Source organism: Aythya marila (genome assembly GCF_965140915.1).
Source record: "Aythya marila genome assembly, chromosome: Z".
Taxonomy (NCBI): Eukaryota; Metazoa; Chordata; class Aves; order Anseriformes; family Anatidae; genus Aythya; species Aythya marila.
This window is the reverse complement of record NC_139080.1, coordinates 24,335,533-24,358,322: the sequence shown is the minus strand read 5'-3', so window position 1 is coordinate 24,358,322 and position 22,790 is coordinate 24,335,533. Positions and strand designations below refer to the sequence as shown.

General features: G+C 38.2%; 1 protein-coding gene across 3 annotated transcripts in view; it reads left to right on the top strand.

Moving 5' to 3' along the window:
- The first annotated feature begins 5,250 nt into the window (after positions 1-5,250).
- TENT2 (terminal nucleotidyltransferase 2) overlaps positions 5,251-22,790 on the top strand; it is a 41,001-nt gene continuing 23,461 nt past the window's right edge. Inside the window, exons 1-11 of one of the 3 annotated variants that reach the window (XM_082783762.1) lie at positions 5,251-5,402; positions 5,502-5,599; positions 6,247-6,321; positions 7,045-7,236; positions 7,551-7,670; positions 10,432-10,672; positions 11,599-11,713; positions 11,824-11,915; positions 13,321-13,387; positions 19,158-19,227; positions 20,980-21,056. In XM_082783762.1, the coding sequence (XP_082639888.1) occupies positions 7,070-7,236; positions 7,551-7,670; positions 10,432-10,672; positions 11,599-11,713; positions 11,824-11,915; positions 13,321-13,387; positions 19,158-19,227; positions 20,980-21,056 (949 nt within the window). In that variant the 5' untranslated portion in view covers positions 5,251-5,402; positions 5,502-5,599; positions 6,247-6,321; positions 7,045-7,069. Of the gene's footprint in view, positions 5,403-5,501; positions 5,600-6,246; positions 6,322-6,804; positions 6,939-7,044; positions 7,237-7,550; positions 7,671-10,431; positions 10,673-11,598; positions 11,714-11,823; positions 11,916-13,320; positions 13,388-19,157; positions 19,228-20,979; positions 21,057-22,790 lie in introns of those variants that run through there. The other 2 variants (XM_082783761.1, XM_082783763.1) reach the window with 2 other exon arrangements.

Sequence of the window (22,790 nt, the reverse complement as noted above, 5' to 3'; positions counted from 1 at the left end):
AGAAAGAAAGTCACTTGTATAGGTTACTAGTAACATAAATGTTAATACCCTGACAGAGAGAGACACTTGGATTTGCAGAGCCAAAGTACATAGGTAAAAATCCATAGAGACTGCTCTACTTAAAAGTTAAATAAAAACATATTTTCAGTTATTCCTACTTTAAAGCTTCATAGAAAAACACTGAAGAAAGCACATGCACACGTATTGTAAAGTTTAAGGTACTCTTGACACTTGACAACAAAAATACTCTGATTTCTAGAGTAAAAACTCTGAAATACTAAAACATTTTATTTCAAAGTTTCTATTGTACATATAAATGTACTTCATTCTGCCAAGTGGCAAAACTTGGCAAACTTTACAACAGCTTTTGTGTAGAGAGGCCTGTACTACCCAGAATAGTAGTGCTGTGATTTAACCTGGCAGGCAGCTGAGCACTACCAGATAGCTGTTCCCTCGCTCCATTTGGAGTGGGACTGGGGAGAGAATCAAAGATGGTGAAAGTGCGAAAACTCATGGGTTGGGATAAGGAGATTTTAATAAGAAAAAGGGGAAAACACAGAATCACACAGAATCACAGAATTTCTAGGTTGGAAGAGACCTCAAGATCATCGAGTCCAACCTCTGACCTAACACTTACAAGTCCTCCACTAAACCATATCCCTAAGCTCTACATCTAAACGTCTTTTAAAGACCTCCACGGATGGTGCCAAACAAAAGAAAAATAAAATCACAAGAAAAGCAAAAATTACAAAGCAAATGATGCACAACACAATTGCTTACCACTAGCCAATTAATGCCCAGCCATTCCCCGAGCAGTGGCAGCCCCCCAGCCAACTCCCTCACTTTTATTTTCCAGCATGATGCCACGTGGTATGGGACATCTCTTTGACCAGCCTGGGCCAGCAGTCCCGGCTGTGTCCCCTCCCAGCTCCTGGTGCACCCCCAGCCTCCTCGCTGGCAGGGCAGCACAAGAAGTGTAAGAATCCTTGGCTCTGTGCAAGCACTGCTCTGTAACAACTGAAACATGGGTGTGTTAGCAGCATTACTTTCATCCCACATCCAAAACACAGCACCATACCAGCTACTAGAAAGAAAACTTAATTCTATCTCACCCGAAATCAGGACTTACCTTTAATAATCTAGTGGAGGGGAAAAGAGAATGGAATTTATATACAGGTCTAGCTAAAAGATATATTTCTTTGTCAGCAAAGCCACTATTTTTTTCCCCCTAAAATACTATCATCATATATATCTGAATGACCAAAATTATTTTTTAAACATGGGAAAACTGAGTCAAACTGGGTGTTTGAGTCAAACAAACAGGGTATTCATCTCCATTATCCACAAACAAGTAAGAAAGCAAAACCAGACATAAAGCCAGGAAGGAGACAGTAAAGAAGTGTAATACAACAGTATCTAAGTTGACCACCACAGCTAGCTCTTACAACCTGCTTAACCTTCCACAGTGCTAGGAACTCAGGACACCAGGTAGCAAGCAAGCTGTAGTTTATTTATTAGCACACAGGAGGTCCTCCCTAACTTGTTCAAACTTCAGCATCCTAGTTGAGACCTACCAAGTCTATGCTTAATTTAGCAAAATGTAGAAGATATAATATTTAATGTCTCAACAAAATGCTTGGTGCTTGAAGAAAGAAAAAAAAGATTGCATCTGTTTGTTCCCCAGTCTGGCTATATTAATATATGCATACAGTTAATTTATTAATTAGGTATTGTCTCCAGATCCATTAATCCTAAATGGTTATTTCTCAGCCACTGATAAAAAAAGACCAACTGGGCCACAGTGAAATGTCTACTATACTTTTATAACAATAACCAAAGTCCTTGATAAAAATATAACCCTCAGTAAATGGTTTATAAGGCAAACACCACAAAAACTTTACTCACTAGTTTAGGACTCGATGAACAGTAATATCCCCAATATCCCCATGGGATTACAATGGACTAAAAAAAAAAAAAAACAAAACAAAAAAAAAAAAAGTTTTGTAGAGCTGTGCAGAACAATTGACATCATCCACTATTTTCAATCAAAGTTCATAACTCCATTTATTTATGTTAAAACTTGCATTTTTTCCACACAAGAGAAAATGGTAACATTTAGGAAAAATAAGAACTTAGATTTCCCTTTAAAAAAAGTTGTATCTAAAGGAGTCTAATAACAAAATTTACAAAACTGGAAAACTGAAGTCATGAAATTACTAGCAAGTAAGGACATTACAACAATTAGTGTACAACATTAATGTTTATCACAACAGCCATGGTTCTCAGCAAAAACAAATACTGTATTCTCAGCAGTGACCTAAAATGGCACAGTACAAATAATGAATCTGAAAAAGATAGATCTCTCATATGTATGCACATTTTTACATCATCTCTCACAAAAAAACAAACAAACAAACAAAAAACTGTGCAAACATATTTTGCTATAAATTAGTACAACAAATATATAAAATCTATATTTTAGAATTTTAAGCTAGAATTCGTAAGTATATGTATACTGGTTATATAGTTCCTATACATTTTCACATTAATGCTTACGGTATACTTATTACGTAAATAGTACATTGTATACTGTGTGATTGGTATATACAATTAATAAAAATACAATAAAACTTATTGCAATCAATACATTTATCAACTTATTTCTCAATTAAAAAGCAATAGAGAAAACACATATAAGCGTAACACAAATGTCACTGAACCTGGTTCATTGCTGAACATCGGGACAAGGCTGTTACACAGTGAGGAAAAAAAAAGTTGTATTTGTTTAATTAAAGCAAACAAACAAACAAACAAAAGCACTACTACTTTTACCTTCACTATTTGCTTGCTAAACTTTTGAGTCTTGTTTTCAACGGACTAGATATTTACATTGATACCAGAGAACATCTAGCAATAGATTGATTTGTGCTTTTTTTGCTTTTTTTTTTTTTTTTTAACAGTTTCTTAATGTACACTTGATTTAACTTCTTTTAACTTCTTTGTATTGTTATTAAAATCTTGTATTGCTTTCCTGAGGAAAGGTGCTTTTTGCCTTATACATAACATTTATTTTAGACCTATATCTCTGGTTTAGCTTTAATGCCAGAATATCCAGATTTCTAAACAAAACGCTAAGTGTATCATATATACCATCATGTTTAAAAAGCTGCAGTCTTCACTTTGGATCCTGCATGATATTAATCTCTGGTATAGTTTAATTTATTTAGTTAGAGTTACATTTCTTTTTAATTTATTTGCCATGTTTGGTCTTAGTGCAATATACAAAAATGGCATACTTACAATGAAATACTGTGTTGATACAAGTGTCATTATTTCAGACCCCGTCCTGGAGCCTAGTAACATAAAAAGCAACAATCTACTATGGCTAGTTTTGATACTTAAAAATGTTTCAAGAACGTTGAGCAGCTTCCCCAGAGGGAAAGCATGAGCACAAGGCTGCTTGCTAAAGTATATTCAAAACATACTCCTTCCTCAGTTCCCACAAGTATCACCCAGTGTTAAGACAGCAAGAAAATAGCCTATAGACTTTTGAAGATTTTAAGGTTTCCATAAAAGAATAGCTTTTTCGTCTACTTATTCTGCTTGCGCTATTGAATGTTGAACTGTTCTAACCAAGCTTTCCAGCACTGTTTACCTTGAGACAGCACCTAAACCTGGAACATTTCAGCTCTAAAGAAGTTTCAGAAAATTGTGACCAACACCAAACTGGAACTTGAATGTTGTATAATTGTTTCCTTTCTATGACAGAGATTGCAGCTGCTGGATCAGAGTAGTAACCAGAATTGCTGTATCCAGAATTGACTTCTGGAAAGAATCTTCTTCTCTATCCACTAGAAATAAGTCTTATTTATATTTTTAGAGGTTGAATTCAGCACTCTGCTTCTATTACAGATCATACTTCTTTCATTGTTCATTTAGTTTCTCTGTTGTTGTTCCAATAAATTTGCTTTACAAACTGCTCTAATAAATACACCATTTTTATTCTAGAACAATATTGTCTTTGGAGGCAGAAACATAAGACCAGTCCTAATCCTATTCTATTTTGGTATTCAAGTGAAACCTCTAGTGCTAGTTCTCAAATTCCCTCTCTTATGGTTGTTATCTCTTGACCAGCAGTCTCATTCTTTGCCTGAATGACTAAAACCAGAAGTAAGGCTTTGAAGCTCTTTTCTGATAGAAGAGGATCTGAGCTACCCGTTAACTTTCTGAGATCACAGTTGGGGTCAGGATGTAAGAATGCACATATTGAAAAGAATAGAACAATACCTCTCAGCACGGCAAAGCACAGAGATTTGTCTCATAAGGCTGTTGCTGATCTGTAAAGCATCAGGTTATTTGAGGTGCTTCACTGAAACAGGTAGCTATTTTGAAAAACAGAAGCAGGTATGACATGGGGTAAAATCCTTAAGACTGAACACTCCGTGCCAAAAAAAAAAAAAAAAAAAAAGGTTAGATTTAGTACCTAGATTAAGGCACACGGAAAATATCAAGTTGTGCGGGGCAGCAGAGGGAACGCATACAATGAAAAACATAGCAACACAGGTTACTTGGGCACATGCTCTTCCAAATTATTGCTTTTATCTGTACAAAAAGTGTTGATGTTCAATGCACAGCGCAGAACCTTTAGCCATGACAGCTCCACCTGTGTGAGTAAAGTAAGATCGCAGTGAGCCAGTCCTCAACGTGCCCCTTCCTTCTGCAGGGTGGCAGCTCCCACAGTGCCTCCACACGAATGCCTGAGCTCTTTACCTCAGTCAAGAGTTCACTGATGGCAACTGTCCTTCTCCCAGGGAAGGAACCAAACTTTGGTGTGTCTCCTGCCTCATGAACTCCTTTACGCTGCAGTGGATGTGTGTTTTGACTCACTTAGACCCCATTATTCACCCCTGCACATCCACAACCGCTTGGGGCCAGCTCCTTGCTGACCCACCCAAACATTATCACCTCCACACACGCTTGAGCTGCGGATAAGCGCAATCAAAGTCGCTGTGCTACGTTTTAGCCTGCCTCGGCGCTGCCCAACAGCGCAGCACCGAGCAGCGACCCCCTCAGCCCTCCGCCGCCGGGGACGCGCCGCGGCCTCCAGCAGCCCCCCGCAGCCCCCCCCAGCCCCCTCAGCCGCCATCTTCGCGCCCGCCATGCCGGCGGCCGCCATGTCCGCATGCGCCCGGCGGGGAGGGAGGGGGAAGGAGGGCGATGGCGGCCGGTGCCGGCGGGGCGGGCACTTCCTGCGGGCGGCGGCGGATCCGGGTGAAGGGGCAGTCCCCGGCTGGAGCCGCGCTGCTCGCCCGTGGGCCGCGCAGCTGCCCGAGAGCCCCGCCGGGTGCAGGGCACGGGTCTAGGCGACTGCGAAGGACGGAGACTGCCTGAGCTGGCCCGCTGTAAGGCTGCGGAGGGGCTGGTGCCGCCGGGGGGGAGCGGGTGGTCTCGGCCGGGTGAGGGGGGGGGGGTGTCAGCGGCTGCTCGCCTGTTCCCCTCAGGACGCCGTCGCCTGGGAGCAGTGCCCGTCCGAGGAGGGGTATCGGCGGCGTATCGCGAGGGAGCCCGTTTTTGGAGAGCCTTGCGACTTTCTTCTCAGGTAGCTCAGCCCGGGAAGCGGCCGTGAGGCGGCAGCCCGGCGTAGTTTTGGGTTGCGGGCGGGGGAGCTTGTGTTTAATGTTCCCGGCGTGGCTTTTGGCTTGTTTTCCGTTTCGGGGTGTTTACGACCTTGAAGGTTGAAAACCTATTGCTCCCAGAGCTATATGAAACCCTGATTTTTGATGCAGTTCTGCTGATGATGCTAATTAATTATGTCCACCAACTCCTTACGTGTCCCATAGAGAATGGCTTAGAAGTGCCCAGGGACCAGAGGAGGGGTGTCAACAGCCGCCTGTCTGTGCTAGAAATGGGAAGTTTAAGGGACTTGCTTTCGTGAAAGGTCCCCTCAACAAATTAAGAATTTGTCGCTGGAAACCTTACGTTGTACTTCCTTAATACAACTTCCGTGTGTGTTTCGGTTTTGTACTGTGCTGTGGGTTCGGGGCTGCACGCAGGCGTCGTTCAGACAGCGTGTAAACATCAGGGACGGGGAGAGAAAGAGATGTCCACTGGAGTGGGCTCTCACCACGGGAATCACGGAGTACCCCGAGCTGGAAGGGACCCACAAGGATCGTGGAGTCCCGAGCTGCAAGAAGCAAGGCATGTCATCGCTGAGCGAATAAACCCCTTCGTCTTATTTTTGCATAGGTTCTGTGCTGATGCTGCCTGCAGCTACGGCAGGAGCCGTCTGAAGAGGTCGGAACACAACAGGAGCTCACAGCGGTAGGTGAAAGAAGACATCGAGACAGTGGTAGCAGTGAGCTCTTACTATAGCTATTACTATTTCAGAGTATGACAGAGTGGCTATTAACATAATTATTAATACACTTTATTACATGTGTGCATATAGTTTAAATATAATATATATGCGCATGTATGTAGTGTATTTATGTGCATACGGATTGATAATTGAGAGAACTTAAGAAGTGTTACATTACTCTAAACTTAGACTACTCTGTAGCACTTTTTCCATATGTGCTATTATAGCATTGGTTTGATAAAAGGTTTTGGTACAATAATTACAGAATCACTGCTGTTACTCTTACAACTTCTGAATGTTCCATTTAAAACTTCTTAAAACTTCTTCCTCTTATGTTTGAGTTTGCACTAACTGGGTAAATCGTTTTATGCAAGGTGTTAAGGTTAACCATGAGCAACTGTGTTTGCTAGTGACACCCCTTGTTTATTTGCAGGGTTCTTATATAAAAGAAACCTAAAAGAGAAAACAATTGAAGAAACTTTAACTGCCAACTGAAGTGTGAAACTTAGAGAATATAGTATTTTTGCATCTTGTCCTGAAAGGAGATAAAACTAACCCAGAATTACAATCCTTTTAAGCGGTACATAAAGATATATTCTAAACAGTTCCAAATTTTAAACCCAAGAGGTTAAAAGGTAACTAGTAGTTATTTGTTGCCTAATTTTGTTTGTTTGTTTTGAATGTAGGTAAAAAGATACATGTTTACTTCATATGAAAAGGAGCATGTTCCGAAATTCCTCCAGCCTGGGTTGTCCACCCTTCCCACCAAAATATCAACAACAGAATATTTTTTTCAACAAGATTCCTATAAATATGCCATCTACTCTTCTCTCTAACCAGCAAATTACTGAAGCTCAGGTCAACATTCAGAATGCTGTGTAAGTACAGTAAGATTTGATATAAGGGAGTGAGTTGAAATACACAGCTACTGTGTTCTAAAAGAATTTCTGCTAATGGAGGGTGTTTTTCAGTGTTTTTAACATTAAACTGTGTTAGGTAGAAAATAGAAGGGTGTCATGTGCAGAGCTGTATCATTTATGCTACTGACTTGCAAGTTTTAATGCACTGCTGTGTTGTGTACTGCACAACATACGTCATTGCAATAGTGAGAGTTGATAATGCACAAAAATATGACCAACTTGTAAAAAGCTTTTTAGTAGCTGCTACATGAATTAACTGTTACGGACCATAGTCTTTCCAGGGCTCTGTTGAATGCAAACCTTGCAACTGCTGTTACACCACAGACATTGACATATGGAAATGGCAGTCCAGCACATACATCTCCTGCTCCTGTGTCATTCCGAGGAAGAAAGTAAGATGGGGGGGAAGTGGGTGTGGGTGCGTGTGATTAATTATGGTTGTACTGTACCTATGAGGACGCTTGTCTAATACCATTTTTTTTGTGCGAGATGAATTTTGTTAGAAGTTTCAAGAATAGTGAATAAAACTTTTTGATGAAGCAGGCCGTGTCATGGCTCTTAAATCATTCTTGTATCTGCTTTTGAGAAATTTTAGTCTTCATAAGGGACTTAGTTTGTGTAGTTTTTCTTTTCAGCAGTTGTGACCTTACAGAACTGTGACTTGGGTGTTTTATTTTAGTACTAAAACAGATCATAGCCTGTGTATGCTTGACTATAGTAGGGTTTGTGTCAATAGATGAGTGTTCCCTTCCTGTTAATTTGTCAAGTTAAAACTCTTCAGCGTTCTGGGGAATGATGACACGGTAGATATTTCTTCTGTTTTTGCTTAATTATGTAATGTTTTATTTTTCAAATAGAAAGTGCTAAATTCAAGCATATATGTTTGTTTTTTTGTTTTTTTTGTTTTTTTTTAAGAGAAATTTTATGGAAACAAAATGGCTACTTTTCAAACAAATAAGAGAGAGACTTAGTTCATTTATATAAATGTGTATTTATAGATAGATAAATACAGATATGGTCAGGGTAGAGAATGTATTGAGAGCTGCCCTGAGGAGAAGGACCTCGGGGTGCTGGTTGAAGAGAAGCTTGACATGAGCTAGCAATGTGAGCTTGCAGCCCAGAAAGCCAACCAAGTCCTGGGCTGCATCAAAAGCAGCATGACCAGCAGGGTGAGGGAGGTGATTCTGCACATCTGCTCTGCTCTTGTGAGACCCACCTGGAGCCCTGTGTTCAGCTCTGGGACCCCCAGAACAAGAAGGACATGAAGAGAGTCCCGAGGAGGGACACAGGGTTGGTCAAGTCTCATATGAAGACAGGCCGAGGGAGTCGGGGTTCTTTAGCCTGGAGAAGAGAAGGCTCCGGGAAGACCTTACAGTGGCCTTTCAGTACCTAAAGGGGGTCTTACAGGAAAGCTGGGGAGGGACTTTTTTGTCAGGGAGTGCAGGGATAGGACAAGGAAGAATGGCTTTAGGCTGGATGGGGCCCTGAGCAACCTGATCTAGTGGGAGGTGTCTCTGCCCATGGCAGGGGGGTTGGAATTGTATGGTCTTTAAGATTCCTTCTAACCCAAACCATTCTGTGATTCTGTGATGTGAATTTACATAACTTAGTTACTTCAGCTGCAACAGGAAGAGGGATTTCAGATAAGAGTGTGAGTTTTTATTTTCGCTTAATGTTTTAGAAAAAATTGCTTTATGACTTTAGAAACAATAGTTGACACGTATTTGCACAACTTTTAATTCTGTGAACAAGCTATTTTCAGATGAAACTTTATCTTCATAATTATTTCTTGTATGCTGTTTCTCTACCATATTTAACATACTTAAGAACAATTAAGTAAAATTGAAAACACGGAGTTAAATTACAATTGAGTATATAGGCATCCCACAAACTAAAGAATTTCCTGGTGCATGCGTGATTTTTTTTTTTTCTTGACTAGCCTGGCTTATGGAAAGCTATGCTATGTTAAGACCTTCGCAATCCACTAGTTAATCCGTAGATCATGAGTCAACTCCTCTAAAGGTATTTTTTGCTGAAGATCAGTCATGTAAGTTCTGTTCAGTTAAAATAAACTGAAACAATTTTGTGTTTTGATTTAGCATTATGCTGCAAGTTCCTTTCAGGCCAAGTGTAGGTAATGTTAGCAGAACTTCTCTCAGACTTGTGGTTTTATAAGTAACTAATTCATTGATACATATGAACATTGGATTTCACTTTTTTAAAATTTGTGAACAACCTCATACTAGTAAGCTTATATGCAGTACTTGACATATAAGCACAATATGATTATTCTCTCATTCGCTTTATTATGGATAGACCACATTGATCAACCATTGATCAGCTCTCATTATAACTTTTCCTTAATGAATGGTTTGGTTTCCAAAGGGCTGTCTGTAATAAGATTGCTGTGTGTCTTACAAGGTACATGAATTCCTATCACAAATGAGTTAATGAAGAAACACAAGTTTGTGTTTCAAAATGAGACATTACAGCATGTGTGACTTAGTAGAATTGTTAGGTCAAAAGAATAGTGGTCTTATTTTGCCTGGATTACACATTCTCCTGCCTATATACAGGAACTATTTGTCTATTCAAGCATAAATAGACAAATGCTACGTTTTGAGTGACTATTCTGATACCTTTCTTTTTCTCACCTCTCCCCTACTGAACTTACCATATTCATCAGGGGGTATTCAGAATTCACAAAACTTCTCACTGCACTTCTGTTGATTTCAGTTTAAAGAAAAGTACATTTAAATAGTCTGTATATGTCTTTTTTTTATATAAAAGAAGTAGTTGGTCACAAAAATAGTATGACTAGCACTGACCTTTTTTAGCTGTCCTGATTAACTGAATTTGCTATTTAATTTCAAAGTTAATATAAATACTTTTGCAGTGGTAGTTGTGTCAGTTCACTTCAGCTGTAGCTGCACTTTTGCAGTTGTGTGTTCTCTCTTCCTGTTTCAGGTTTATTTCACCTAATATCTAGGATGGGCATGCTTTTTGTTCTGTAGAATAACACTTGATTTTAGTGAAATAGTCACATCATTTAACCATTAGTATTTGTACTTTGCACTAACTACTCTTTAGTCGTAGGCTGGAGCTGGCAAGATAGAGGAATTACTGTCTCTTTTTTCTTTTTTTTTTCTTCAGGAGACTAAGTGATCAAAGTGTTCCGTATGATACCAAACGACAGCGGTTTGATTCACTTCATTGTGAAACAACTATAGTTAACCAAGTAGTGCCTTTACCAGAAGAACCTACATGCTCCTTTCCAAGCTCAATCCCATCTCCACTGTTTACACGTTACCTACCAGATGTAACTGCATGTGTCCCTCCATTGCAAGATTCTTCATCTGTTACAGAAATCACACTTCCTGTGGCCAAAGATAAGGTAATCTCTTTCTATGCCTGTGTTTGACATCTATCTTCTCTGTAGGTGGGGTCTGATATTGCTGAGGGAGGCCATTCACATTTCATCAGGGTTCTTTGGTGGTGTCTTGTGGTCTCTACTGCAGAGCTGCCATTAGAAGGAGTATCAAAAATGTAGCTGCCACTAGGCAGCTAAGTCCTAGGCATTTGAAGCATTTCTGGGGGTAGGCATGTTGTTTGCCTGTGCTTTTTGACTTTCATGTTGATCTAAGGAAATCTATATCTGCTCCAGAAACAGTAGAAACTGGAGGGATGGTGCATTTATCAAGGACTTCAGGGCAAGGAGAATCCTGATGAAAATAATTAAGCAATGGGAGATGAGATCTTTTTTATGAAGAAAAAAAAAAGCTTGTGGCTAATCAGTCTTAATATTTTATCTGCCCAACGTGACAGAAGATTTTAGTATGTATGTCTGATCATAGTATATGCCAGTGGTGCTGTTAAAGAGATTCAGTAAATGTCTGTCTAATCACTTCTTTAATGGTTTACATTGGGTAAAAAAATGAAGAAAACATAAGTCAGTTTTAGTGTTCACTGTTGTCCCAGTTACTGGTAGGAAAACAGTTGACATTATAGTCAGCAGAACATATTTCCAGTCTTCTACTACTTATTTGCAGAAAAGGTTGCAGATACTGTTGGGACAACAATTATTTCTTGTGGGTAGACATTTTAAAACAGATGGAACAAATTTAAATGTAAAAAATTCACAGAAATTTCTTCTGGGGAAGTGTTCAGGATGAATTCAAGAAAACTAAAACTCCACACTACAGAACAGATAACGTGAAACAATGCTGGGCTTTTTATTCAAATTCAGTTTTCTGTTTCTTATAATGGCAACAGTAAAGAATGTTCACTTCCTTTATCTTTACTTTTTGAATGTGTGTCAAGTTAAGTCAACAGGTTTTGGAGTTATTTCAAGTATGTCAGCAACAGACCTGTGATTTGAACAAAAAAGAGCTCTGCAGAATAGGAATCCAGAGGGAGATCCAGCGAATTTTTCCACGTATGTTTTGATTACTTATTATTTGTCTCAGCACTGTTGATATTCACAGTTCTTTCCTCTAAACTTTGACATGTCACATCAGGTTTTAATCTGTGGTTCTCTTGTTACAGAGAGCAGACTCTTTTTGGTTGGGTCATCACTGAATGGATTTGGAACTCGTAGCAGTGATGGTGACTTATGCTTGGTGGTTAAAGATGAACCAGTAAGTAATTCTACTCTGCTCTTGTGAGACCCCACCTGGAGTGCTGCATTCAGCTTTAGGGCTCCCAGCATAACAAGGACATGGACTTACTAGAAAGAGCCCAGAGGAGGGCCACTATACTGATAATAGGGACTGGAGCCTATGAGCCTATGAGGACAGGCTGAGGGAGTTGAGGCTGTTCAGCCTGGAGAAGAGAAGGCTCTGGGGAGACCTTACAGTGGCCTTCCTGTGCCTAAAGGGGACCTGCAGGAAAGCTGGGGAGGTACTCTTGGAGTGCAGGGATAGGACAACGGAAAATGGCTTTAAACTAAAAGAGGGTAGGTTTAGATTAGATATAAGGAAGAAATTCTTTACTCAGAGGGTGGTGAGGCCGTGGCACAGGTGCCCCAGAGAAGCTGTGGATGCCCCATCTCTGGAAGTGCTCAAGGCCAGGCTGGATGGGGCTTTGGGCGACCTGGTCTGGTGGGAGGTGTCCCTGCCCATGGCAAGGGGTTGGAACTGGGTGATCTGTAAGGTCTCTTCAAATCCAAAGCATTCTATGATTCTAATTCTAATATATTTATAACTGGAACAAAGACTTTTTGTTAGGTGTACTCTCTAATAACTTAACCACTTCATATTCAATAACTTTTTAAAATGTATGTGCTTTTATAAAGGAAACTTCTAAAATGAGGATAAAGAATCAAGTTCTTCTGATTTAATAACATATTTCTGCGCTGGTGATAGCTATGGATTATGGCTCCCATAACATTGCAGTTAGTGAGTTAACCCTATAAACCCTTTTACCCAAAAGAACATTCCAAAAATAAGTATTGTCTTGTCATTTCACAAATGGACAAAGCATAACAAAACACAAGGAGGTTGCCAAGATCATGAAGAAAGTTGTTTAAAGAACTCTAACTCATTTTAGATGCAGGAACAACTTTATTTTATTATTTAGACTCTTAGACACTGATTTTAGTGAGCAGGCGTAAGAAGAAATTTGATCTGCAAAATATTTAAGTATCTTTGTAAGAGAGTTTTTGAGAGAACTGATGGAATTGAGAGTATTGATGGAACAAAAAAACTTAGAACATAATTTTAAAATAATTAGAACATCAAATAGGAGGCAGGAAAGGAATTACTACATTTTTGTATAAGTAGGGCTAGTTCTCCGTCAAGTTCTATAGTTTGTGGATGTCTGATAGTTACTTTGCATGTTAGATATGAATTGTTCTGTCTGGCTTTTTCCACACTAAATTTGTATGTAGACTGAGGAATGTGTTGGTGTGCATGTTTGTGTCTTACTTTGAGAACTGGTAGTTGTTTTAATTTGAAAAGTAAAGTCATTCTTATTGTATAAGAATAAGGAACATTTAAATGAGAGATAGCAGTGTCTTTCTTTAACTTTAGTATTATATTTCAGGTAAATCAGAAGACAGAAGCAAGGCATGTGCTCAGCTTAGTCCAAAAACTCTTCAGTACTAAACTTTGTAAGTTCCAAGCTACAATGAGGTGGTAAGACTATAGGCAATTTTGGAAGAAGTTTTGATGCACAGTTAGAATTACTTGATGTACTTGCCTGTTGTCTACCATCTTATCACAATATTGTTTGGAGCAAAGTTTAAAATACTTAGTAAATCATTACTTACCTTGTATGATGGTACCGATAGAAAAACCTAAGCATTGCCCTCCAAACTAGTAGACTTCAAGTACGGGTAGGATCTCAAATAATTTTTGAGTCATGGTCCACAACTGAAGGAGTTGGAGGCAGGATGAGTGGATTTGTTTTTGGGAAGTGCCTGTTAGTGAATTATTACTATTCTTTTAGAAGTAGTGCCTTCCTGTGGACAGTACTGTTAAGAATTTGTAAAGTAAGATATCACTTGCGGTAGGCTGTGTAAAACTATTTTGAGCCTTGATCCAGTGAAATAGTTAACTTTTGTACCTAGTGAAGAGAATTTAAATGTTGTCAGTACTAGCACGTTCAGTAGAAACAGGTCAATTCATTGTTCTTATAAGTTGTTGTTTAGACTGCCTTCAGATGAAAAATTCTCAGGGGGTAGCTCTTGACTTAAAAGTGAAAGCCTCCTACTTCAAAGAGGATTTTGTCCAGTTCTTTGAATTGTAAAAGATCCTGTCATTTTATTATCAATGGCTGTGTCCCCCTAGTTCTTAGGCTTGTGATACATTCTTTGATGCCGTTCCATATACTGCTCTTCTGAACAGTCTGCAATGGCAAGAGGAACAAACCATAAATTTCTCTGCAGACTTCAACATTTCTTTACCGGCAGGTGTGTATGCCCACATGTCAACATCTCTCTTGAGAAGAGACTGATCACATCTGTCTCAGTAAAAGCATCTGATATTTAATGACTTTTTGCTGTTGTATATTGATCTTTTTCTGTAACCAGTCTAGAACTTAATCTGGTATGCTTAAGATACAAGTAATTTCCAGTGCTGAGAAACACAGTGATAAAATAGCGGTAGTTTTAGAGACTGGGAAGAGTGCATCTAAATAAACTATCACTTAAAAAAAATATATATATGGTGCTCAGTGTGAGAGTTCTAGACATTCAAGCCTGTTTGCCAGGGAGTACCAGTAACAGAAAGGCATCTCTGTCATGGGGAAGCAATCCCTGAAGTGTTTTTTTTCTGCCATTACGCATTTTGGCTGTATTCTTAATTCCCTTTTGCCTTGTGAGTACCTTCAGTGAACTTCATTTAATCCAGCTCTTCAATGGGAGGTTAGGCAAGACAAAACACTTCTGATATTCTTTTTCCTTCTGATTTTGTCAGTTGTGATATGTAGATCTCTTAGATCATCTCATCATAACTTTAACATCATTATGGGCAGGAGTTCCTGTATCTAGCCATCCATCCTTGTGTTTCTTTATGAGTGTTCTCTGCATAGAGCTGATAGTTTAAAGTCATTTAAAATATTCACCTGATTTGAAATGAAATTTTTTCAATATGCATCTTTCCATTTGGATTTAATTCATTTACAAACTTCTCAACTATGCTGAGGTTTACTGCTTCTGAAACAGAGGTTTGCCAGTTATTTTAATGAGACAAAATATAATTGCTGTCATCTACAATTGCAAAATAGTTTATGGGATTTGGGGAGAGATTTTTTTTTTTTTTTCCCCCCAGGCTAGACTTCAGAAGCTAATGGATTCATATGCTTTTTCTTTACCTCTGGGGAGGCGATATTAGCAGTATGCTTCAGTGTTGTCCTGTTGGCACTTCTACGGGTTTGTAGTGTCAAGCTTGATGTGCTTAGAAATGTCTGTCCATCGTCAGCTCCAGACTGGCTAAGGTTTTGTTTGTTTTAATAGGACTGATTTTTTTTAAAGTAATTTCTTACCTTTACTGTCTTCAGAAGTCAAGTTCCACTTAACCACTAAAGGTGGGGTCTACCTCTACTTATATTTAAAGAAAAAGCATACAGAGATTGTAATACTTCTGAACCAGTGCTTCAACTTCAGCCAGAATTCTAGTTTTGCAGCCTTCAAAGGGATAGCATGAGTACACATATGCCAGTACTGTGTAAAAACAAATGTAAGATCCGTCTGTACAAAACTTCTTTAAGAACTGCAGTTTCACTTGAACAATGCCCTGTCTTTTACTGCATGTGCTGTTTAACAACAAGGAAAGTACGAAGTTTCTTCTGATCATTATTGTTAAGTTGTGTCTAGCTAATACTTGTGATGCTGCCTTATCTTAATGTAATCCTTCTTTGACCACAGTAGTTAAGTAGTTCTTTCTCATTTTGGTGGAGGAAAGACTTCATCATGCTCTCAACTGCGTGAGTTGCCATTAAACTTATTGCTTGCTAACCAATAAGGAGCAGAAAAAAAACATAGGCGAAACATGAAAGCGAACTAAATATGCCAGGTTTTAAGAGAAATTAAGGGGTGGGGAAATGTTGCTTAAAACTAAGGTTTTGATCTGGTTTTGTAAGGAGTTAAAGGGATGAAAGAATATATTTTTTGTAAGGCAATATTTGTGAAATGGATAATGTTCTAAGCTTTTTTTTCTTTTAAGCCTTTTCCTAGACCATTATAGTTTAGAAATGTGGAAGAAGTTTTTCTAGCTGTGCTTCTCCTAACTTCCTTCTTTCTTCCTGTGCTATGATGTTCCTGTACGTTCCAAAATGAAGGCTATAAAAATGTGATTTTTCTACTTCACTGTAATTCCATTACTGATTGATAATTAGGAAATACTCTGAGTGTTGATTAGATCTATCTCTTTTTCAACTTCTTACGTCTCTTTTAGTTGAACCATTTTCAGAACTTTGTGTCATTTTTTTTTATCTTTTATATAGTTAACTGTGATTTTTCAATCAGTGTTTCAGTCAAGTGGTTTGGGAATCGGATTGAAAATGTATCTAAACTCCAGTTTATTTGAATTTGAGCTTGCGAAAGGTAACAAGTGTAAGCAAGGATCTCAAGGCCATCGTATTTCAAATCTTAAGAGCAATAGTTTGTGTTTTCACTCTGCATTTGGAATATGGACTAGAATCATGACCTGTTCTTTTTTTTTTTGAACACTCAAGGTGCACAGTAAAGCAAGAGAATGCTTCTGATACTTACTGATACTTTATGACATTTTGGTCTCAGAGTTAGGTATTAAAGTTAGGTATTATGTTTCTACTAGAGCACAGAAATATAAGGAAAGCAGCAATTTATCTTTAATTTCAAAGAGTAGTGGAGTACATGGCATATGATAGATTTGTAATTTGTAGATATATTTGTTCAGATGCCTGCATATATCTATTTTTGTAATATTGGCTAACATCCCCAGGACTGCATGTAAAAACCACTCTCTTAGGAATGTGAAAAGTGAATCTGGGGTGACAGCAGTTACAATGTATTGAAGGGAGTACAGTCTGAACCACCACAAGTTGGCTACTCTCTTTAGCTTTATCCAGTCCAGACAGGATTCATTTTAACAGCAATTTACCAATACTGGGTTGACTGGTATTTATACCTAAATAAATAATAAAGAGCCCACTTTCTCTAAGCTTTACAAAAAGGTGCAGTAGTGTTGAGAGTATCAGAGTGGAATCCACTTAGCTGTTTTCTAGTGAGGAACATAGCAACTAGGAGAATCGAGAGAACTTGAACTTATATCAATTGCCTTGAAGGATTTTACACATAGGTGAGAATATGACATTTTTAGTGATGGTATAGACATAAGTCTTTGTTTTCCAACTCTTACATGGAAAGAAGAACATTCTGTTTAAAAAATAAAGGACCCTTCATTCTCTGTCCATTCCCCCTATATTTCAAAATTGTCCATTCTGTCTGTCCATACCAGGGAAGAAGCAATCTACTGTTTATGTACAGCAGAGATTCTGTTACCAGTGTAATCAGAGCCAGGCACTGAGGGTAAAACATCGGGCACCTTTTGTCATTATTTGCTCTGTTTGACTCTTGGGAAACAGATTGGACTGGCTTTTTATTTTTCTTAGCCAACTAATTTGACATGAGTACCTGTCAAGTGTTGGGAGGCACTTGCAGACAAGGATGTGTTTTGAAGTGGATTGCCACTAGAACGAATCCAGTTAATATCTGAAGGGTTCTTGAGAACGATTATAGTGAGTTAAGTTAAATAGCTGTGATATGTATGTAGATGCTCACAGTTGTCTCCCATAGGCTATGTGTTGGGCATCTTTATCTTAAATTTGGTAATGAAAGGAAAGAAGACAGAGCTCTATAGCTTTGCATTAAAAGTGTTCTGGGATGTTATAGGAGAGATGTTTGGACGTCTTCAGGTACAGCTGGAAATAGGGGACATTTGTTTAAGGTGTACTACATGGTACATTCAGTGAATATAGATCAGAGTTCCTCTCAAATACCAGCTGTATGTCCTCCTATAAAATTACTGAGTTAGTAAGATGCATTCTTTTTTGTTTTGGTGTCTCCTTGTGTGTTGCTTAGGATCATACAAGGCATTTGAATCCCAAGTAAAGGATTACTTCAGGTCAATTTTTCCAAATATGTATACATATATACATAAAACACTCTCAGAAAGCTCCCCCACAAAAAAAAGTAAAACTTGTTATAATTGAATATTACACAGTAGTGTTTCAACAAACCCGAACGTATCATCTAAAGTTATCTATGGTCAAATACAAATGGACCTAGAATTTGCAGTGTAAGAAGTTACTAAAACTGTACTTTTTGCCCAAGTTTGTGCCATTTGAACTAAAGATTTTCTTTTCCATTGTCATCTTCGGCCATTTCTTACTTGAGATTATGGGTAACTGTAGTATAATGTAGTATATGGGTAACTGTAAGTATAGTCTGAGATACTGTGGAGAACTGGTAAATCACAGATAATATGACTGATGCAGCAGTTTCAAGTAGTGAAATGCAAAGATGCATTTGGTGGCACTGGTTGGATCTGGCAGAGCTTAGTAGGTTTTGGTAGTTTGGCATTGAGCGTGTGTTTTGATACTGTGAGGATAATCATCTGAGGTGCAGCCCTGGGACCATGGATTTATTGCATGTCCTATTTCTATTAACATGAAAGGTAAATAAAGCTTATCACATCTTTGGTGGAAACCAATGTCTTGGCTGCAAATCCAATTCCTTGTGTTCAGGATTAATTTGATAGGAAAAGTTTTTTCTTGTTACGTACTCTATTAGCCAAAGAAACAGCTTAAGTGAAGTTTTAAGCATAAATAGTGCATCGTGAAGGTAGTTATGTTACATAACATTGTTACATACAGTTAGTATTTTTGATTAGTAAGATGCATAATTTCAACAGTAAGCAAATTATATGCAATTAAAAATGTGCAGCTGAAAATGTGCCTCTTGCTATACGTGACATAATGCAGGCATCTGGCCACCTTGGATAGGTATGCTCTTGCTCCCTTCTCTGTGATCTCTTAATTATTCTGTTGTAAAAATTATAATAAAAAATAATAATTTCTATTATAACTAAAGTACTTCTCATCAAAGGCATAGTAGAACTGCATTCCATATGTTCAAATTTATTGAATATACTTCCTGAAGATAAAATTTCCACAAATCTTTTTCTCTGATGTTTAGTGCTTTTTTACACTCTTTCCTAGATAACACTGCTGCTACAGTTGCTAAAGGTTACTTACTTCAGTCCAGCCCTTTGGAGAATATTTTTGTTAAATTTAATAAGCTGCTATTTGCCATAGATCATCAGTTTCATTTCACGTAGAATCTTTTTTAATATAAGTATCTTGCATGAAACTTAATTTGTTTTTTTTCTCCTTTTCAGCATGCTACATTGAACGACCTCAGCTAATTCGAGCAAAAGTGCCAATAGTGAAATTCAGGGATAAAGTCAGGCAAGTACTCTGCTCCACACAATTTCTTGGACACTGACACATGAAAGTACTCTATATATGTGCTCTCTATGTGAGTAATTCCACTGAAGTCTTTGTTTTTTTGTGTTGTATTTTAGTTGAATTGCAAATTTATACAGCTAGTATAAAGCTAGTGCAGGGACAGTCAGAGTACTTACTTGATGGCCTGAAGCACCTAATGTAGTTTCTGTGATGTGAATTAATAGTAGGACATCATTTATTTCTGTTTTATTGATAGAGCCCTGGAAGAAAGAGGGGCCCAACAAAATTAGTTAGTATTCAAGGATCATCTTTTCCAAGCTCAATAGCAGTGCATTTCAACAAAGAAGAAGTCATGGAAAAGTGCCAAGAGGCCTTGTAGATGAACAAGGAACTCCTAGCAGAACTCAGACACAAAAGTCCAGAGAAGGTGGAAGTAAGGATAGATGACCTGGGAGGGATACAGAGACTTTGCCTGAGTATCCAGGGATTAAGCTGTTAAAGCTAAAACCCAAATGGAATTTAAAGAAGTTGTTGCCTTTTACATCCATTGCATGATTAAGTACATCCTTGTCAAAATAAAGACTAGGGAAAATGTGAGCTCAGTGCTGACTGAGATGGGGGACCTGGTTACACAGGATAGTGAAAGGGCTGAGGTACTGAACGCCTTCTTTGCCTCTGTCTTTACTAGCAGCTTTCAGGTTTCTTAGGTCCCAGAGGCCAAGGTGAAAGACTGGAGCAATGAAGATATGTATTGTTTGGTGAAAGGTCATGGAATACTTTGATTAGGTCAGGGAATATTTGAGCAAACTAAACATTTGCAAGTCCATATGCACTGATAGCATGCTCTTATAGTAGTAGTTCAAGAAAATCCAAATGAATGTTCAGACAGACAAAGGCTATGTGAATGAGGCCTGGATATGTAAAATGGAAACATCGATATCTACTGCTTTGTCAATAATAGGCTCTTCTCTTTGCAAGTTAAAATGTTGTAGCAGCTTATAAACTATGAATTTAACATAGCGTCTTGAGTACTGAGAGTAATTAATATCTATAAGCAATTAAAATTTCATTTTTGAACTGATAAAATAGGTAATGTTTGTTTGCCTTATTTTTTGCTGTTAACAATATGGAACTTATTAAAAAATACGTGCTTTGAAACAGTTAAAATTCATAAGTGGCTTCCCCTTTCCCCCAGCCCAAAGCATGCCCCATTTTCTAATAAGAGTCTTCATCTCAAAGTGTCTGCTGATTATCTCTAGCCATCATAGCAAAAAAAAAGATTCTTACATTTTGACCTCTTCTAGTTTTGTATCCTTTTCAATTCACTGTCATGGTTTGCTGAATTAATACTTCAGAGAATTCTTCCTGATACCAGATGTTGTCTGTAGTAAATCATGTGTTGTAATTCTATTTGAGAGATTTGTTAAAATTCCAACTACTAGTTAATACATTAAGTTGTACTATGGTCTACGTTTCTGTCTACATTTATTCATCATATAAAAATTACTGCTGCATTTTAATAATAATGGAATTCAAGTCTACAAATAACTACTGCAGACAGAGCAGATAATTTTAACTGCTTGCAGACAAGTACTACTTGTGGAAGCTTTTAAAACATTATCATCTTTAAGTTGTGTTTTTCCACCTCTGTCACTTGGTAGGTAAAGGGCAATAGTAACAGGTAATAGTAGGTGATAAATACTTTGGAACTGAATACCATCACACTTGATTCTTTTTTCTTGTTCCCGATAGCGGTGTGGAGTTTGACTTGAATGTAAACAATATTGTGGGAATAAGAAATACATTCCTTCTGAGAACCTATGCATACAGTAAGTGTCTAATTTATTTTCTTATTTCTATAAACTTTTTATACTTTTTAAAATTAGTGTTTTGGTATTGATAAACTGCTAAAATTCAGTCAAATATATTAAGGTACTATATTAAATTACCATATTAGCTATATTAGGTTTCATCTAACTTCTTGTTGCTCACTCTAAATATATGGATTAAACTGATATATCAGCTATGTATGTTTTTCATTGAATAGTATAATATTCACAAGATAACAAAGATTCTTCATATTAAGGTCCATATATCTGTTATGAGGGCTGCTTCTGTTTTCTATAGATGAGGGAGAGGAAGAGGAAAAGAATCAAATACATGTACATCATTGTATACTTCCCTTTTGTTTCCTTGACAGCCACTGGTAGGTGTGTGTGGTTGTATGCTCTTACAGAGTCTTTCTTTGGAAAAATCAAAAATACAGCTTCAGTTTTTATACTTACCCCCAAAACAATACTCGGTTGTGTCTCCTCAGGAGGTAGTTTTTCAGGAAAAGATTATAAAATAGGTTTCTAAAGGAGCAGTATTAAGAACTTACCTAAGCTATGTTTTTCTTACTTGGCATCACAGTTTTATTTGGCAGATAAATGCATAAGGAGCAGACTTCAGTCTAATTTTTCTAGGTCACGTGCATTTCTTTTACCAGGACATTCAGTTTTCACATACAGGAACTCTTTCCTCTTTAGGGTAGGATGCTGTCAGCTATCAGTACATTTACTAGTTAATTTTGAGTAAGATTTCAAACAGAGACATTTCAGTATCCCATATTCACTTTACTGTGAGGGTCTGCAACTTGTCCTGCATAAGTTATTTGACTATAATTTCCTCATATATCCAGGAAGGCATATGCCTAGGAAGGGATTTCTACCCATTCTATGGGTAGGAAAACAACATTTGCCATTCATGATTATAGATTAGAGGTTATGTCAACAACTCAAAGGCTGGTGTTTCTAGCTTCTGCCATGGATTTTCCCTTTTCCTCTCAGCAAATCACTGGAGGGCACAAGAGAATCCAGGTGTTTCTTTTTCTACCTAACATCTAGAAGAAGATGCCTGCTCAGTCAAGCTGGCCTTCTGCCCCACCTGCTTGACTCCAAACATTTTTAAATTGCCTGCTCCAGTACTCTTAAGCAATGACGCATAAAAAGCAGCCAGCACGGTGCTCTCCCCATACCCAGGGCTGAGGTTTTGCTGATGGTTTTCCTGCTATCACCAAGCATTTTAAACTGCTTCATGGTCATTGTGGCCAAGATGACTGCCAATTGCCACTTCACCCATGATATCCTCTTATGTTCACAAGCCACAAATCTAGGAGGGCACCTTTCCTATTCCTTGCCTGTATCAAGAAGTTATCATCAAGGTGTTTTAGGAATCTCTTGGGCCTCTTGGTATCAACTATGTGATATTCAGAGTTGATGTCTGGCAAGTTGAAGTCACTCATATGGACAAGTACATCTGATCTAGAGACATCCCTTAATTCCTCATAGAGTAATTCATTGGTGTTGTTATTCTGGCTGGTCTATAGTAGACTCCCAGAATAAATCTGCTTTATTTGCTTGTCTGTTCTTCACTACCCAGAGGCTCTCAGGCATGTCATCACCAATTCCAAGCTCCATTCAGCTCAGGCTCTCCATTACAGACAGTGGCTGCCCTGCCTGGCCTTCCTGAAGAGCCTAGGACTGTCTATGACAGCACAGCAGTCACAGGACTCTTCCCACCAA